Source organism: Vigna unguiculata, chromosome 3 (assembly GCF_004118075.2).
Source record: "Vigna unguiculata cultivar IT97K-499-35 chromosome 3, ASM411807v1, whole genome shotgun sequence".
In the NCBI taxonomy this organism is placed as follows: Eukaryota; Viridiplantae; Streptophyta; class Magnoliopsida; order Fabales; family Fabaceae; genus Vigna; species Vigna unguiculata.
The window spans coordinates 59,398,571-59,415,930 of NC_040281.1; the positions used below are offsets into that span (position 1 = coordinate 59,398,571).

The 17,360-nt window shown below is 29.6% G+C and overlaps 2 protein-coding genes across 2 annotated transcripts; both read right to left on the bottom strand.

Annotated features, from left to right (window-relative positions):
• Window positions 1-631: 631 nt before the first annotated feature.
• On the bottom strand, window positions 632-5,143 carry LOC114178459 (proline-rich protein PRCC). The gene is made up of 2 exons (XM_028064379.1): window positions 4,058-5,143; window positions 632-991 (listed from the first exon to the last, which is right to left on the bottom strand). The coding sequence occupies exons 1-2, from the start codon at window positions 5,021-5,023 to the stop codon at window positions 833-835; spliced, it is 1,125 nt and encodes a 374-aa protein (XP_027920180.1). The 5' UTR covers window positions 5,024-5,143; the 3' UTR covers window positions 632-832.
• Window positions 5,144-10,694: 5,551 nt separating this feature from the next.
• On the bottom strand, window positions 10,695-16,867 carry LOC114179087 (transcription factor bHLH35-like). The gene is made up of 5 exons (XM_028065302.1): window positions 16,584-16,867; window positions 16,254-16,419; window positions 15,876-16,103; window positions 15,621-15,791; window positions 10,695-11,258 (listed from the first exon to the last, which is right to left on the bottom strand). The coding sequence occupies exons 1-5, from the start codon at window positions 16,649-16,651 to the stop codon at window positions 11,169-11,171; spliced, it is 723 nt and encodes a 240-aa protein (XP_027921103.1). The 5' UTR covers window positions 16,652-16,867; the 3' UTR covers window positions 10,695-11,168.
• Between the last annotated feature and the right edge of the window lie 493 nt (window positions 16,868-17,360).

Consider the following 17,360-nt stretch of genomic DNA (forward strand, 5'->3'; position numbering starts at 1 on the left):
ACATTTCACAGTCAATTCTAGAATGTTCAATGATAATTTGGTGGCATTTTAGAAACATTATAACTACGAATATTATTGTATGAATAAAAATCAAGTAAATCTTGACGATAAAATTTATCGACATTAATAAAATATACATATTTTTCAAAGATTATAACAAAATTTTCAAGTCTTGCATAACCAAAACCACGTTCTTGTAAAAGACTATTACAAACCTAAAATAAAACTCTTAAGATAATTGAAGATGTAATCACTTCTCTAGAAACCTAAAACAAAATTAGGGCAGTGCTTAATGAATTAGCGAACACAAATATGTATGATCAAATAAAGTCATCTGAAGTCATTATAACAAAGGCAGCTTTTGGTTTTAAGGTAGCATGTTGTCTAGTAGGACATTTGTATCAAGAAAGAAACAAAATCATCTAAAAAAATCTTAATTGAAAATCCTTTTTAGTGAGTACAAGTTTCAGAATATATTCCATGAAAGTTAATTAGAAAAAATCATATTCTATAGAGAAGTTGAAAAAAACTAGATCATATAGTATTTATGTTACTCTTATCAGGACATTTGATCTTACAGTCAACTTGTGACTAATTAAACGTATACGGTTTGTTTTATGCTAACCAAGGATAAAGAACAAATGACAGATAACACTTTTAAAAATGGTCTCTACAGGAAGTTAAAGAAAGAAATGTGATTTTTCCTTTGACATAAGAAAGTGTGCCGTATAAAATCTACTGTTTATAAGGGATAGAAATACACAATTTGCATCGAAAAACGGAGCAAATGTACACATGGACTGCTTAGTGTTGTGAGTACCATCGTCCCAAATCACCATCCATATTTTGCTTGCGTTTCAGCTTTGGTAAGCATGCCTTTTGCACGCCGCTCAGCTAGCTTCATTTCATTTTGTTTCATTTCGAAGTACAATGAACCAATTTGATGCTTCCTCTTGTGCAACTTTGAAGGCTTCCCTTTTGTCGAAGCAGGCTACAAGAATAAATTTGGTAAGCACAAAGTAACTGATGGAAACATGGGTAAATTATACGAGTTGCATAATGTAGACCAACAGCCCAGTGACCAAGATTTCCTAATTCTTGAACTATTTGAATCTGTACTGACACATGGGTAAAATCCTAAATTCTATCTACGCAAAAATAAACATTATTCTTTTTATTTGTTACCATTACTGGCAGCTCAGTATTTCTATGTCCTAGCAGTAGTAAAAATGGTGCAAATGGAATGAAAAAAAAAAAAAAAACCTCTTGGTTTGCTTTCACAAATCTTGCATAAAGAAAAATATACGATAACAAGTAGAGCACTTCATAACATTTAAAATATAATAATAATAATAATAATAATAATAATAATAAAAATAACACAGAAAATGTCTAGTTTTTTTTCATTTTTTATCAATAATAAGAGAGGTAGAAAAACCCACGTTGCTAAGCAGTACATCAAGATGCAAAGAGTTATAACTATAATGTGATGAATGGTTATACTAACACAGGATCTAAATGAAGTATGGCTCAACTTAAAATGTAATCAATACTTTTAATTTTACAGGATAATTTCTAGTTTAGTTAGTTACAGCAGAAGATGAAGCTCCAATAATTCAGAATAGAAACAATGCAATCTGTCATAATTCCTTTAACTAAATATAAGACAAAGACACAAAAGCACAGCCCTATGTGAAAGATATCGTTATAAAGCAAGCATTCAAAATTAAAAAACTCATTCTGATGTAAAAAAATTATAATGTACAGATGTGTGCACAAACAGTCAAAATTCACATCATTTCACCAAACAACAATCGTACAGTTCTATATTTGCATGACCCTTTTATATGGAATATGGTCAGCTTTCCTCCAGCTTCCCTTTGTTTCCATAAAAGGAAGATAAGATATATTTCATACACATATAAGTAATATGGCTCAGTGACCTGCGAGAAAAGCAGCTAATATATAACATAATATGATCTAGGTCAAGCTTATGTAGAGTTTGTACACACCAACATACCCTTATTAGTAGTTTTAGTTCTAATTGAACTACAAACTAAATTCATCTTATACATTTAAATTACAATGCCAACCCAGTCTACATGTATGACCCTGCAATTTCCTAGTAAGATGTGCACCATCGTCAATAGGGATAGAAAATTATGGTGGACGGTCAAAAGTCCACCAAATACAAGTGCTGTCATGGCTGTGGGGCCACTATAGTTGGCCTCGCTTTACAAATTGCTGATGGCTGAGGGGTCAAAAAACACCACATTATTGCCTTATGTTGGTGCTATAACAGTTATTTGACATTAGATGGCAATAATATTAAAGTCCCGTTTTAACTTCACAAATAGAGTGGCATCTAACAATACATCACTATTAAGTACCGGGAATTTTAATGATTTGACATTATGCAACAATGATCAGAATTACCATCTAACTAATCTCTTTACTTTATAGAATACAAGCCACGGAACATATTGCCCATTTATAGTTCAAGATTCAGTTTCTTGATATATGCATACTAACTAAAACAAATGAGGATAATGTCTCGTTGACTCACTTCAACAAGGACAAACATTATACAATCTCACTCGATCAAGGGCTTGACAACATTCTAATTATGTAGACGGAATAAATCTTATTTAAGTTACCCTACTTCCTCCAAGTTATTGTTAATAGGATGAATGGTTAACTTTAAAACCACCTAACACAAAAGATGCTTGACAATATAAAAACATATAGATCCTCAGGTAAGCAACTGCAATGAGAAGTGATTTCAAAAATAAGAACCGCACACCATTATCACTTGGGAACTGCATATGAACAGCATTCACACATGCAGTATTCTCAAGGTGAGTGAATATTCTTGTAATGTGAATTAATATTAAAGACTCAGCCATATTCATGACTGATGAGATATCATCATTAATGTATGCACTTGCTTTGCATTTATTGTTGTCCAGATTGACAATAAAACTTGAGCAGGGACATTTAAAAGTAGTGTTCACAATTTAACCAATATAACAAAGTTATTTATGCACGTCATATCTGTTCCCATAAAGTTCTTGGGAGAATAATGACCACGAGGGTTCAATTAAAAAAACTGCCATGGCTATCTATAAAAATCTTCCAATAACCTATATTCACTGAGGACCTGCACTAGAAGGAATTAACTGGTCATCAATCTTTCTCAATAATTAATCTCCCAAGGTTAATGAGTTAATCTATGAAAACCCCCTTCTACCCAATATTTGTTTGGGAACTAGAGCGAGGAATTAACAGGTCGTTAATCATAGGATGTGTTAGAAGATACAGAGAGGGCCTCTTGCATGCAATTACTAGAGAACTGTCATTCCATGTCCCCTAAGCTATCGGAATAGGTAAACAGCCATATTCTAAGAACTGTACCCAATAACCTTATCACTAATTTTCAACATAACAAAATCCAAGAGTACACTCATCTGTCAATTTAACTGGGGACTTTGAAAAAAACTTCCTCGACAGAGATTGACAATCGAATATATCCAATTTCCCAATGCTTTAGAATAATATCTCTCTTGAGATATTATAAACAACTTCTTAGATGTCAGAGTATTTTGTTTCTTCCAGCCAAATGCAATATAACTATTGTTTCACATACCAAAATTTCTGAGGTCTATTATTCTTTGCTGTTTATTTTGAACCCTATTAGTCATGAATTTTCTCTGCTGCTCACGAAATGTGGGACACTGGATTTTAAAGCCTTCTACTACCCCGATAACAGCCTCAAGAACCCATATAAGCATCGGTACTTTACACTACACGTGATCTAGCAGGCTATTGAATCTCCTACTATCTAGATATATTTTCACGTCAAGCAGGCTAAATTACCTCACAAACCACTCGAAACATTTTCTTGCAACAACTTTCAACCCCCCAGCCAGCAGTCACAGATGCACTATATACTAAAAAGGCACTAAATAACTAGCCAAAAAAAAATGAATACCTAGTCTTACAGCCAACTAAAACAACTGCTCAACATGTAAAAACACAAGTTCAGAAATGAGAATACCTGATAAGTTGGTCCGAAAGCAATCCCAGTTAGCTTCACCTGATCCTCTCTCGGCCGATTCTTAATCAACTCATCTTGCTTCACCTCTATAATTTCCGTGGGAACCTCGTGCCTCCCTCTCCTCCCAGGAATCTTCACCACACTGTCACCAACCCCAGAAGCTTCCGTCACCGGTGCTGCTGAAGCTTCGCCCCAATTATTCCCATACTGCCCATAATCCCCATAGGCCTCACCATAATTCCCATACTGTTCAGTTCCATAAGCAGCAGCCCCAGCCTCAGGCTCGGGACCCGAACCATAATTGCTGTAATAACCAGCATACTGGTCAGTGGCATATTGGTAATTCTCATAATTTTCGTAATCCCCTACACTTTGATCCACGCTAACACTACTCGAACCGCCAGAATTCGACGCCGTTTCCAGTGCCGGTGATTCAGTTTCGATGATGGATCTCCGACCTGAACCGGAACTCGCTTGAACACCGAGAGTGGCAGAGTTCCTTGGCGCCGGAATACTGGCGAGGAAGGATTTCGCCGAGGAGGTTTGCGTGGAGGACGCTGACTTTTTCTTTCTTCTCTCCCGTTCTTCATCTTCGTCGTCGTCGTCGTCGTCGAGGAGTTGGGTAGGGTTTGGGAGAGGGATAATCGGGGGCCTGAATTGCACGACGCGTTTGGGTTGTGGTTCTGGGATTTGGGGTTTAGGTTTAGGGTTGGCGGTTTCGCTGGAAGTGGCGAGGGAAGGTTTTTTGGGCGGAGGAAGAGATTGAAAGGGAGACGAAGACGACGATTTGGGTTGAGGAAGAGATTGAAAAAGAGAAGACGACGATTTTGGTTGCGGAAGAGACTGAAAGAGCGACGATTTAGGTTGAGGAAGAGAGGAAAACGACGTCGTCGTTTTGGGTGGGGTTGGTTGTTGCTGTTCTTCTTCTTCATCTGAAGAAGCGTAGTTTGCTAGTAGGGAATCCATTACAACAACGACAAGGAAAACAAGATTATTACAATTGCTAATTGAGAGCACAACAACACCACCTTATTACCTATTTTCCTCAAACCCTAACCAAACCAAACCTCTATATTCAGTGCAATATTACATAAATCTCTTCAGCTTTGCTTCAATTTTTTAAATTTAATTTTCAGAATATAAATTTTAAATATTCACCCAAAACAACTATTAGTTGAGAGAGAACGTTTATTAGTTGTTATGTCATTGTGCTTGTGACAATGTTTATTTAGAGTGGTTTCTCAATCAATTTTTCAACTTCAAAAAATCATTTATTTGAGAAATTTTATGTGGTAGGACAATTATTATTTTTAATTTAAATCAAGAAAAATATTTCATATAAAAATTGTTCTTTCAGAGTAAAAATATAAAGTCCAAAAAAATTAATTAAATTAAGAAAACTTCATATAACATTTTTAAGAGTTTTTTTTAATGTTTTAATTATTAAAATATAACTGAGAATGCATTTTTTTTTTAAATGAGGTGACAATAGAGAGATATAAAAAATACTGTGGAGAATGGTAGAAATTAATTTAACAAACTTTTATACTGTGTTCATTAAATGACTTGTGTCTTATATTCATTACTTTTTGTTCAAAACATTCGTCAAAATATAGAAACAGTTAATATGTAAAATTCAATTAAAAAATTAATTCTTATCTTCTTCTCTTCAAGTTAAGAAAAAAACAAAGTAATATATTACGTTTATACGAATATTGGAGATTTATGCTCGTCAATAGTGTTTGTCATTCTTTCAGCAATAAGTAATCTGTACTAATACCATGGTTAAATATACTAAATTCATGTTTAAAGTAATTATTTTTTAAAGTTCTTTTGATAAATTAATGAAAAATAATTTGTTTAAAAGTAGAGTGAATCGAATATCAGTAATTTGTTTAGTACAAGAAGAACAGCAGAAGAGAAATAGTGTTTGGGCCATAGAATGAAACATGGATAAAAAAACAATAACATGTTTTGTTGCTTCTTTATGCACCTCTCTGTTTTTCTTCTTGCATTCCCTATTGCTTTCAAAATATTCAATCCAAAAAATATAAACGTATATATATTTCAGAATCAATGTTTCGAAAAATACTTTTGAATTCAGAAAAATCTTTGGAAACGCTGATTCCGAAAATTCCAAAAAATATTTTCCGAAAACAAATTTCCAGAATGCTCGTTTTGAAATTTATTTTAATGATCCGAAGAAAATTCCTAAAGTTTTTTTTTATTTTAATAACCCAAGCAACTTCTTCGTCATTATTCTTCGTATTTCTCTTCTTTTTCGATCCTTCACTTCCGATCACTTTTAATGAGGGGTAAAAAGGTCATATTAAGTTTTGTGGAGTTGCAGGAGGAAAACCATGAGGCGCAGGAAGTAGCAGCCTAAGAAAAAATGGGAAAAGCCTATACCATTGAATTGATTGTGAGTAAAAATATATAAATAAATGTGGGTCTTGGGTTCTCAGAACTCTTAAAATTGTGTTTCTTTATTTTCATTGTCAAACTAAACAATCAAAGTGACAAAATTTAGTTTAACAGTTTATCAAATGGGTACTCAAATTAATTATTTTCCGCTCTTCAAGTTTCTTGCTTTATTTTTATAGAAAAAGAAAACTAAGCAAAGACTCTAGAACATTTACCAATGCTATTAAATAATTGAAAAACTTGGAAAGAAATGTTGTAATGAAAAGCATTAATTACAACACATTATAACTTAAATGTTAAATTAAAACATCTTTGAGAGCAACGATTACAATTTAAATTTAAACGATTTTTGAGAGAGAAAAAAACTCTTTACTGCCATTTAAATAATTGTAATTCAATTTGATTTGTTTTGAGGTAATTATTAAGTTTAAATTAATTTAATCAGATACTACATGGATTAAATTGTTTTTTCTTTTGTCTTCTTCTTGCCTTTAACATATATTAATTTTTCTCTTAACACACCGATAAACTATAAATTATTGTAGATATATGAATTACGGTCGAGGAGAGGATAAAAGGACTTGACATCAAAAAAGTTTTACAAAATAAGACACTTGTTAGAATTAGACAAAATGTAAATAAAATGTAACATAATCGTTTTATCACATAAAAAAAATAACGTTTTCGTTAAAAGATATCATTCCTTCTCATTTGAAAAGCAATTTTATTCAAATCAAAATATCAAAAAGTGGGAATTTGAGAGTTCTAAGAGCATTTTATTGTAGTTTTTCATATTCATCAAGATTTAATGGAGATTGAGGTGTTCTAAAGGATTTTTGTGTTGTTCACCTTTGTGTAAACGGTTGTGGTGATTGTGTGAAATATCACTTATTCTTTATAATTCTTAAAGAAGTTCTTCAATTGTGTGGTTAAGTCTAGAGTGTAGGTTATTAAGGTGTATTTGTAATCTAACTATTGATATTTGTAGTGAAAATTCTAGCTAAGGTTGCTAGAAACTAGACGTAGATTTGTTAGAATCGAATCCCAAAAACACTCTGTTAATTGATTAAAAAGATTGTAAAAATTGTTTTCAAAAGTGAAAAAGAGTTCAAAATTTTAAAAACCAATTCATCTCCTCCCTCCTTTCTTGGTTTGTAAATATTGTAATGCGTCTTTTAAAACAAATGTAACCAATAAAATATTCCATCAAAACATAATAATAGGTATACTTTTTGAATCTTAACTTTTCTAGTTGTGACTATTAAGATTCTTTATTTAAATTATGAGCATTATTTATCATATATCATAATGGTTAGGTTCATGCACTTATCTGAATGCTTAATAAATAACCTTATACTTATACAAAGTTCTATTCATGCACCTATGTTATATTATGGAGTATTTGTCTTCTCATTTAATATTAAAGGTATATAATGCTTTTTACAATTTAAATTTATGCAGGCCATGCAAATTGATTTATCCTACCCTATTGTTGACCAACGCGGGCTGCAAGTTATGCGACTTGAATCAATCCGTACACCATCTTGTTGTCATCCCTAATTTTAGAGAAATTAAAGCTTCTAACAAAATAAGGGAACAATTGATTTATTTTTTAAAATTTTAAACTCCTTAGCCCAAATTTCTTCTTCTTCATCATTGCATCTTTCTTTCTATATTTTGTGTTTGTCTTTAGATATTATAGCAAACATTTGTTTAAGTCCACATTTCAATTTTGAAAGTTTGATCGGGATTTAATTGGGATGTGAACTTATGAAATTTTTAAATAATATTACAATATAGAATATTAAGAGTCATATAATATAAGTGTTGAATTTTTTAAAAAATTGTGAAAAATATGAGAAATATAAAATATATGACATATATAAGAAATATGTTAGAAGAGAAGGAAACTTCTTATTATTTCATATTCTATCTGTCTATATATTTATTTATCTATCTATCTATCTATCTATCTATCTATCTATATATATATATATATATATATATATATATATATATATATATATATATATGATATAATATAAAGTCAAATAGTTTTTCTGAAAATAAAGTTATAAAATTATTGATTCGAGAATGTTTTCTTTTCAGATGCGGATTTAACAGAATGCAGACTTTAAATAAGTGGAGACTTAAACGAATATTTACTGTATTCACAGTTTTACCTAAAAACTTTGATTATGATTGAAAAATGTTATCGTTATGTTGACCTTCATGAGATAAAATATTGTGCAGAATGAATTATGCTTTTGAAACTTAAAACAATTAGGATTTGCGATCAACTTTACGATTAATATTAAAATTCAAATTCAAATTATTTGATTAAGTATCACAATACAAAATATAGTAGTATATAGTAAAATTTAATCTATTTTGTTAGTATATGTGTTTGTTTTAAAAATTTATTAATTTCTTCTATAATAATATTTTTGTGAATATTTTTAGACAATCAAAATCATATATTTTCTATACATTTCATAAATTTCTTAAGAAAAACAACGGTCAAACTTGTCATTAACAAAGTACACTTGCTGAGGACATAGCAATGTAATATTATGTAACTTTTGTTTATTAAATAAATTAAGGAGAGGGAATGCCACCCCAATACATGTTGAATGCGGCGATCCTCCATCCAATAAATGTATTGAGACTAAACCTTATTACTTAATCTACAAAGTGGATTATTAATAAAATAATTATCATTAGTAGCAGTCAGTGTATAAGTTCAGTAAATAATAATTTATTTACCTATTTATAAAAACATTTCAATTAATTCACCTTTTTAAAAATTCAATTGAATTTGTTGAAAACAATAAATCAGTGTTGTTTTTCAAAATTAATCTCATTATATTTAAATTAACTTAGCCAAGTGAGATATTTTTATTCTCAAATAAACGAGATAAATTTATACACTTTATTTTCAATATATATTTTTTGAATAATATTTTAGAAAATATTATTGAAATTGCGTTGGAAGCCACTTTTAGTGGAAAATATGAAAATTGAATTCCATTGAAGCCAATGTACGTAAAGCCTTACAACGTCAGACAGTGGCGGAGCCACGTAGGAGCAGCGGGGCCACGGTCCCCCAACTTTTTTTTAAGTTTTATGTATTTAAAACTTTTAAAATTATTTATTTTTAAATATTTTAAATTATGTGTATCATTTTTAATTAGACAGTAATATACCGAAAATTAACAAAAAATAAATTAGGTATTTTTTTATTTTTTTATAAAGTACATCATTTAATTTGAATAAAAAATATAATATAAAATTAAATATAATAAAAAATTGTTAATATAATTTTTTTATATTGTTTTTTGTGTTTTTTAATATATTGTTTTTTGTGTTTTTTTGTGTTTTTTTGTTATTGAAAAAAAAAGTTAAATAGAAACTCATCATTTTTGTCCTCATATTTTTCATATATTCTCTTATTTTCAAAGGAAAAAAAATTTCTCTTGTCTCACTTGGTAGTGCAATACTTATTTAATATTTAGCCCTATTTTTTTATCTCATTACCCTTTTGTATATTCATTTTTTATGAAAAGAGAAGAGCAAATAATGTATTATGTTATTTTTAAAGAGGATGTTTCAAGTGTAACTTGATTATCATAGCTATTTTTAGTAATTATGTCTCTCAATTTTTTATTAAATTATAATAAATTATTTTTTTAGTCTTAAACTTGTTTTATAAACATGTATATTGATAAAAAAAAAATAAAGAATAAATTTATTTTTTAAAATTGATAAAAAAGAAGTGAAGATGAGAACAAAAGCTTGTGATGACTTTTGAATTGATATGTGCATATTAGTAAAATGAAAAATCAATATTTTGTAGATAATATGGTTATTTACATTGGAAAAAAATAGCTAAAAAATGTAGTTATGATTCAATTATTTGATAAGTTCAAGAATATGAAAAAACGAATGATAATATTATTTAAATATATATATTTTCTATTATAATTATAGCTATATTAAATTATGTATTACTTTTTTCTGAATTAGTGACAAAAATCTTAAATATATAAAATTGAGTATATTATTTTGGCTCCCCCGGAAATTTTGGCCAAGATCCGCCACTGACGTCAGAAGCTATCAGCAAACAGAAAAAAAAAACTCATAACTAAAAAAAAAGACACCCCACACAACATTTTAAGCTTTGATCGATTACGTTCCGTTAAAATATTTTTTAGTTTCAATTTTTGTCAACATTTATCAAACAGATTCCAATTTTGTTTTTGTACTTAAATAGGTTCTATTTTTATCAAAATGATTCAATTAGGTCCTAATTGAGTAATACTATTTAAATTGGTAACGTTGCACAATACAATTGGCATTTCTGTGTTAGGTGTTGCATTACTAAACCTACATGACACTATTTTAAGTTTAATCATATTTTTTTTAAAATAAATTATGATTAAACATTTAATTAAACTTAAAATAGTGTTAGTAGATTTCTTAATGCAACACGTAGTACAAAAATTTCAATTGTATAGTAAAACGTTATCAATTTGAATGGCATTATCCAATTAAGATATAATTGAATTTAATTGACAAAAATTAAAATTTATTTAAACACAAAAATAAAATTGGGACCTATTTAATAAAAGTCGACAAAAATAGAAAAAAAAAACGGTATTTTAACCATTCCGTTTCTTCATGAGAATCAGATACTCATTGGGCTTTGAGGACCATTCAGAGCTGAAATTGCTGTCTCAATTTTTATCTGCAAAACATCTTTCTCTTCTTCATCAGCCTGCAAAACATATGAAAATATTATTTTAATTGATATACTTCATAAGCTTTAATCAATATGGTGAAGATAAAGGTCTACGAACATTGTCATTTTTCAATTAATTGTAGGCTTTTTCATTGGATTCGACCAATTCCCTTCCTAATCACTCTGATTAGGACTTCAATTATTGAATTAAGTACACATTATTGATTTCCAAAGCCTGCGTTCAAAACCAATTTTCTTTTGCTTTGGTGGAAAGTTAAGTTGACGTGACCGCTGGTCGCAATGATCACCAACTTCTTTCTGTCGCTATAGCAATTTATTTAATTAAAAAACTAATTTCACGTATCATTCATTGATTACTCCTTCTTACTTTTACGATAAAGTTTAAAATAAAACTATTCGTAAATTTAATATATATTTTTCTTGGATTTAAATCTTCATTTCATTATCTTACATTAACCACATTAGAATAAAAAAATCAGAGTAAGGTTTTTGCTTGTGAACTCATCTTCTCGTTTTTTATGCTCTTTAACTTTTAAAGTATTTTCAAATCCAATTAAAATAAAACTTAAAATATTTAGGGCATCGCATTCGATCTTCAGTCAAATTAAAACGATAAAGTTAAGTTCAGAGGATCCATTTTCCGGCGGGGAAATTTCATAAACGAAATGATGATCACTGCGAATCCCTGTAACTCTATATGTCATCGCAATCATTTTTTGTTGAAAAAATGGGAAGAAGAAAAGAAAGATCATCAAATGTTTTAGCATCTGAAATTTGACGATAACTGATGGATGGAGATTGGAGACCCTAATCGCTAATTAGTGTAGGAACATTAATTTTGTGTAAACGTGCGGAAAATTGTACTGCGTGATGACTTGCGAGGAAGACGCTCATTTTCTTTTCTATTCAGAATGCAAAGCACGTTTTCAACTCTTGGTCTTTTTTCTTATTATGGGAACTGCATCTACCAACCAAATATTATTCTAAAGTTGGAATTTGTCTCCTTCAACTCGTACTATTATAAAAACAGGAAACAAAAACAGTTCTGTTTTTGCCATATACCTAGAAATTTCCAAGAAACTGAATCTGGGTGGTGGGGAAGCGAAGAACTTGCTGACTATGTTCTCATTCTCTTACTAGGTTGAAGGAGAAATAGATTATTTGCATTTGGGGAAAGATGCAAAGAATTACTGGTCCAGACCAGATACAATGTAACAAAACAGACAGCAATGTTTCATTATAATCAATCCCACGAATCATTCTGGAATGCGTTGTTCCAAATTTTCAGAGTAATGGGGCCACCTTGATTCTTTTTATATATAGTTCTTGCTTCTCCTATACGTCAGTCTTTATATCTACATTATTATTTTGATAATGATATTTTGATCTATATATATTTTTTTTAATCTATTATTTTAATTACTCTTTAATTGTTTGTTTTGATTTTTTTTAATGATTGATATGTTGATCTAAAAGTAATTAAGGTGGTATGTTAAAAATAAATAAATAAAAAGTGAGTAAAAATAATTATTAAAATTTTGTTGAAAGATATACAATTTTAATTTTATTTTAATTGGGTCAAGTACATTCTAATAAAAAATAACTTCAACTAAATTATATATATATATATATATATATATATATATTTTGCAGGACTCAGATTTCATTACGTAAAAGTGAAAGTTAAAACTAGGTTAAACATCACTTCCTCAACACAGAACCCTAAACCAGGAAAAAACGGAAAGGATGAATTGATTTTGAAAAGCATGCACAGTGCAGTAACTTTTTTTTCTTTTTTTCTTTTGTCTTTTTAATTTCACCAAAAGTAATGGATGATGAGAGAAAAGAAGAAGAAGAAGTGTATATTAAACACTGTTAAGAAAAAACATCTTCTCCAACAAAGGAAAACCCTATAATGTTATTCCCAGATAATCTACCAAATCCCAAGAGCCAAACTTAGTTTTGCTATCACCAACTGCCAATAAGTTTATAGAAGTACAGAAACAAAAACATTATATAATTTGTTTGTGGACACTTTTTACAATATTATGTTATTTTAATGAATTAAAGTTTATTAATTTTAATTTTACATATTTATCTAAGATAGAACATATCTTATTTTGTTTATCTTTTATGGTTTGAAGAAAATTAATACTGGAGAAATAATATAAATTACAGATTTGTATAAAAAGACAAGAAGTGTGAGTGTAAAATAAGTTAGTAGTTTGTGTAACTATTTTTAACGTATTAATAACTTTTCTCAATTTTTTTTTCTTTATTGTATGTATAAATATTTTAAAGGTAAATATTTTACAATTAAAGAATATAATATATAACCATACTTATCTCTATAAAAGAAACCCGACACTTATCTCCATTCGGGGATAAAATCCTGCGCCGCTAATTAATTTATCATTTACTAATTGTCACTTCTGTTTTGACTGCTTGTTGTCACTTCTGTTTTGACTTAATTTTAATAAAACGCTAATCTTGTGCTATATATTTTTTTTAATCAATGTAGTTCTAATGCAGTGAGGTATTTTAAATTATTAAATAATCCGTAAATATGTACAATTCCTTACATTTTATCCTAATAATGTCAGTGTAGACAAGAAAGAATTAGTTAAGGAAGAGACAAATGACAAAGACATATTAGAAGTGTTGTTAAATGAAAATTACTTAACATAAAATTAGTACACTGAATAAATGTAAAGGAAGAAAAGTTCCTCCTCCAACAGTTTTTCTGATAACAACCCTTAGCTTAGTTTTTTTCTGAAGTTGTAAATTGCCCAGGTAGTCTTCAAAGAGTTTTGAAGACTAAATTAATTAGTTCTTCAAAGACTTTATTTTACCATTACTTTAACATTTTTTTTTATTAAAATCACTAAAGACTCAAAGATTAATTTAATCCATCATCAAATTAATTCATCATTTTTTTATGTTATTACTACAGCTCTCTACAGAAATAAAAATGGTGACATTTCAAATTTTTAATTAATTATAACTTAATGATAGATTTAATATTTAAAGGAATTATTTACAAAATAGTCTTTAAAATGTTAAATTGTGATAATTCAAAGTTTCAACAGGTTAATTTGATTTTTTTTTTTTGGAAAGATTAAAGAAAAAATATATGTACCTCTAAAAAATTAAGCTGAACCTTTTAAATAAGGCTCAAACTTAAATATTAAAAACAGTAAATTCTTTACATTACTTTCTGTTCTATAATTCTATTATTCATCAATCTTTCAATGGCCTTTGCTAAGATATCAAATATCCAGCTTATCCTTCACCTTGAGAAGACAATCATATTGGTGGGTATTAATTACTACGTGAATATTAATATAATTTGTCTTATCGTTTTATTATTTTGTTATTTATCTTCTTTTTTTTACAAGTTTAGAATTACAAAATATTTTATTTTCTTTCATCCCACACACCTCAAATTGGGACAAAATCACGTTAAACATATTTTGCCAAACATCAAAAACCTCCCATTAAAGTTGGCACAACAACTATGAAAATGTGAGAGAAGAAGAAATTTACTTATGAAAAATAATTTTTTAACAACTAAATTTGACAACTTTCTTTTATAATTAGAAGATATTTTCTAAGTACCTTTTCATTTTTTTCATTCCTTATATTCCAAAAGAAAAATGATATTTTAATAATTAAATTTTGATAACTTTATCTTATAATCTAAAGTGGTACTCAAGGTGGTTTTCTATTTTTTCATTTCTTTATATTTCAAAAGGAAAATGAATTTTTAATAGTTAAATTTTGATAATTTTCTCTTACAATTTAAGATCACATTTTTTAAATAACTTTTCATTTTTCTATATTTCAAAATCACTTAAAAAATACTACATCAAATTGTAAGAAAAAAGTTATCATAATTTAGTTGTCGAGATATATGTACCATTCTAAACAAATTATTAAAATATCATGTACTTTACTTATTCATGCTCCTTCATAGCTTTTGCATCACTGTAAGCACAGATTCTTACATTACAGTTATCATCATTCACCTAAAACACCCTGTAGGTTTTCCAATTTACTAAAGTGGTTCATTTCCCAATAAGCAGTACATTATGCATGCTATAATTGAGACGTTAAACAGGTTAATATCCGAGAAGAATTCAGTGGTAGAGCTAAGAGTAGCATATTGGGTTAAAACAAGAGAGGCGAATAATATATATAAGCAGAAAGATTAGCAGACTAAAATCTTAAGGTTTTAGGGTTAAGCTTTAGGTTGGAATTGGTTTAAAATCTTTAAACTTATCGTTTAGGACTGAAACTCAAATTTTCTGGATAAATCTATCTGAGGAACCCAAAGTAATGAGAGATTTTGGCAAAGGGGAAAAATGGGAGACTAACCTCAATGAAGACAGTCTTCAAAAGTGTTCCTGAAAAAGAAGTGATATTGGCTGTAATCACCTTGAGATTTAAAGATTCGAAGACCTCACACAGTTTTACCATTGTGTCTATCCTTTTACTGCATGTCAAGCTCACCACAAACGTCTTATCTCCCATGTATGCAACCCTCAGCTGCCATTCACCATCAAGAACTTAAAATGATGCCTCAATGAGTGAGTATGAGATGCAGAAAAAGAGTGATGGAGTTGGTTATACCTCAATTAGTTGAATTGGGGAATTTCTTGAAGTGGCAGAATCAAATAGCTGTTCCGTTCTCTTCTTCTTAGACCTGAGGAGAATAGGCAAGTCGTGCTCAAATTCATAGGTTGGGTTCTTGAGCTTCCCAGATTCCAGATCCAAAATCTCTGCTTCGATTCTCTTCTCTTGCTCATGCAAGTGCTGGATGTATTCAATAGCATCCTTAATGATAGAAGCCTTGTCCATCTGCAAAAAATCGCCATCAACAACTAAATGAATACGTAATGAATACTAGCTACTAGGTAGATATGGTAATTACTTTTTCTGAAAGCGAAATGAACAACAAAAATATCTGGTTTTATGGGTGGGTTTTGTCCACACTGTTACCATATATACCTTACTGATGTTGGGGACCACTGCTCTGAGCGCAAAGAGCCTTTCGTTCAGCTTCTTCCTCCTATTCCTCTCCGAAACAATGTTCTTTGATGCCACCGATGAAGCACCACCGTCCGGAGAGCTCGAATCATAGTACCCGGACATCGCCGCCTCATCCATCGCCCAGCTGCATGTGCCAATCACCAAATTCTCTTAATTAGTTATTCAATCTCGTTTTGTTTATATATATACCACTTAATTCACTAAGAAAAGACGTGCAAAAACATGATGAAGGGTTGATTAATGAAGTGGTTTATGGAGAGTAAGGTAAATGTTGTGAGTTGTGATTACCTATCGAGGTCTTGGTTTTGGAAGAAGGTGTCCCAGAAATGGTTGTAATCCCCACCCATATTGTCCATGGTCGGAAAGTTTGAGGTTGTAAGGGACAGAAGGAGGAAGGTTTTGATCCTTTTCTTTGTTTTTCCTTTTTTATGGTGTGTTTGATGGGAGCAGGGTGGAATAGAACATGCATATATATAGGGAGAGGAGTGGAAGCGATGGAGATGAAAATGTTTTTTGTTTCCTTGTTTGCTGCTTCCCAGAAACAGCGACCGAGACCGTCAAACAATGTGTGGTCTCTGACGCCGCGTTATTCACATTAATAATTAATTCCTTTATTCAACTAGACTTTTAAACCCACAAAATATTTATTATATTAGGATGACTCTTCACATATCTTACGTCATCGCACTCTATCATATCCTCGTGCGTTTACATTTAGGACAATTATATTTTTATGGTTAAATTTTGAATTTCTTTTTTACAAATTTGAGGACATGACTTTTTTTTAAGTAGTTTTAAATATAAAAAAAAAATTATTTAAAAAATATCATCTTAGATTATAAGAAAAAATTATCCAAATATGTTTGTTTATTGATATTTTAATTGCCATCGAACATAGTCAAATTTTTTTATTTATATTTTAAGAAGAATGCTATAAGTGTCCAGAATTAGCTAAGGTGTAATTAATATTATTTGATTTTATACTAGAATAATTAATTTTATTAAAAAAATAATATAATTTTTATAAAGATAAAAATAGTTTTTAAAATTTTTAAGTAATATCTC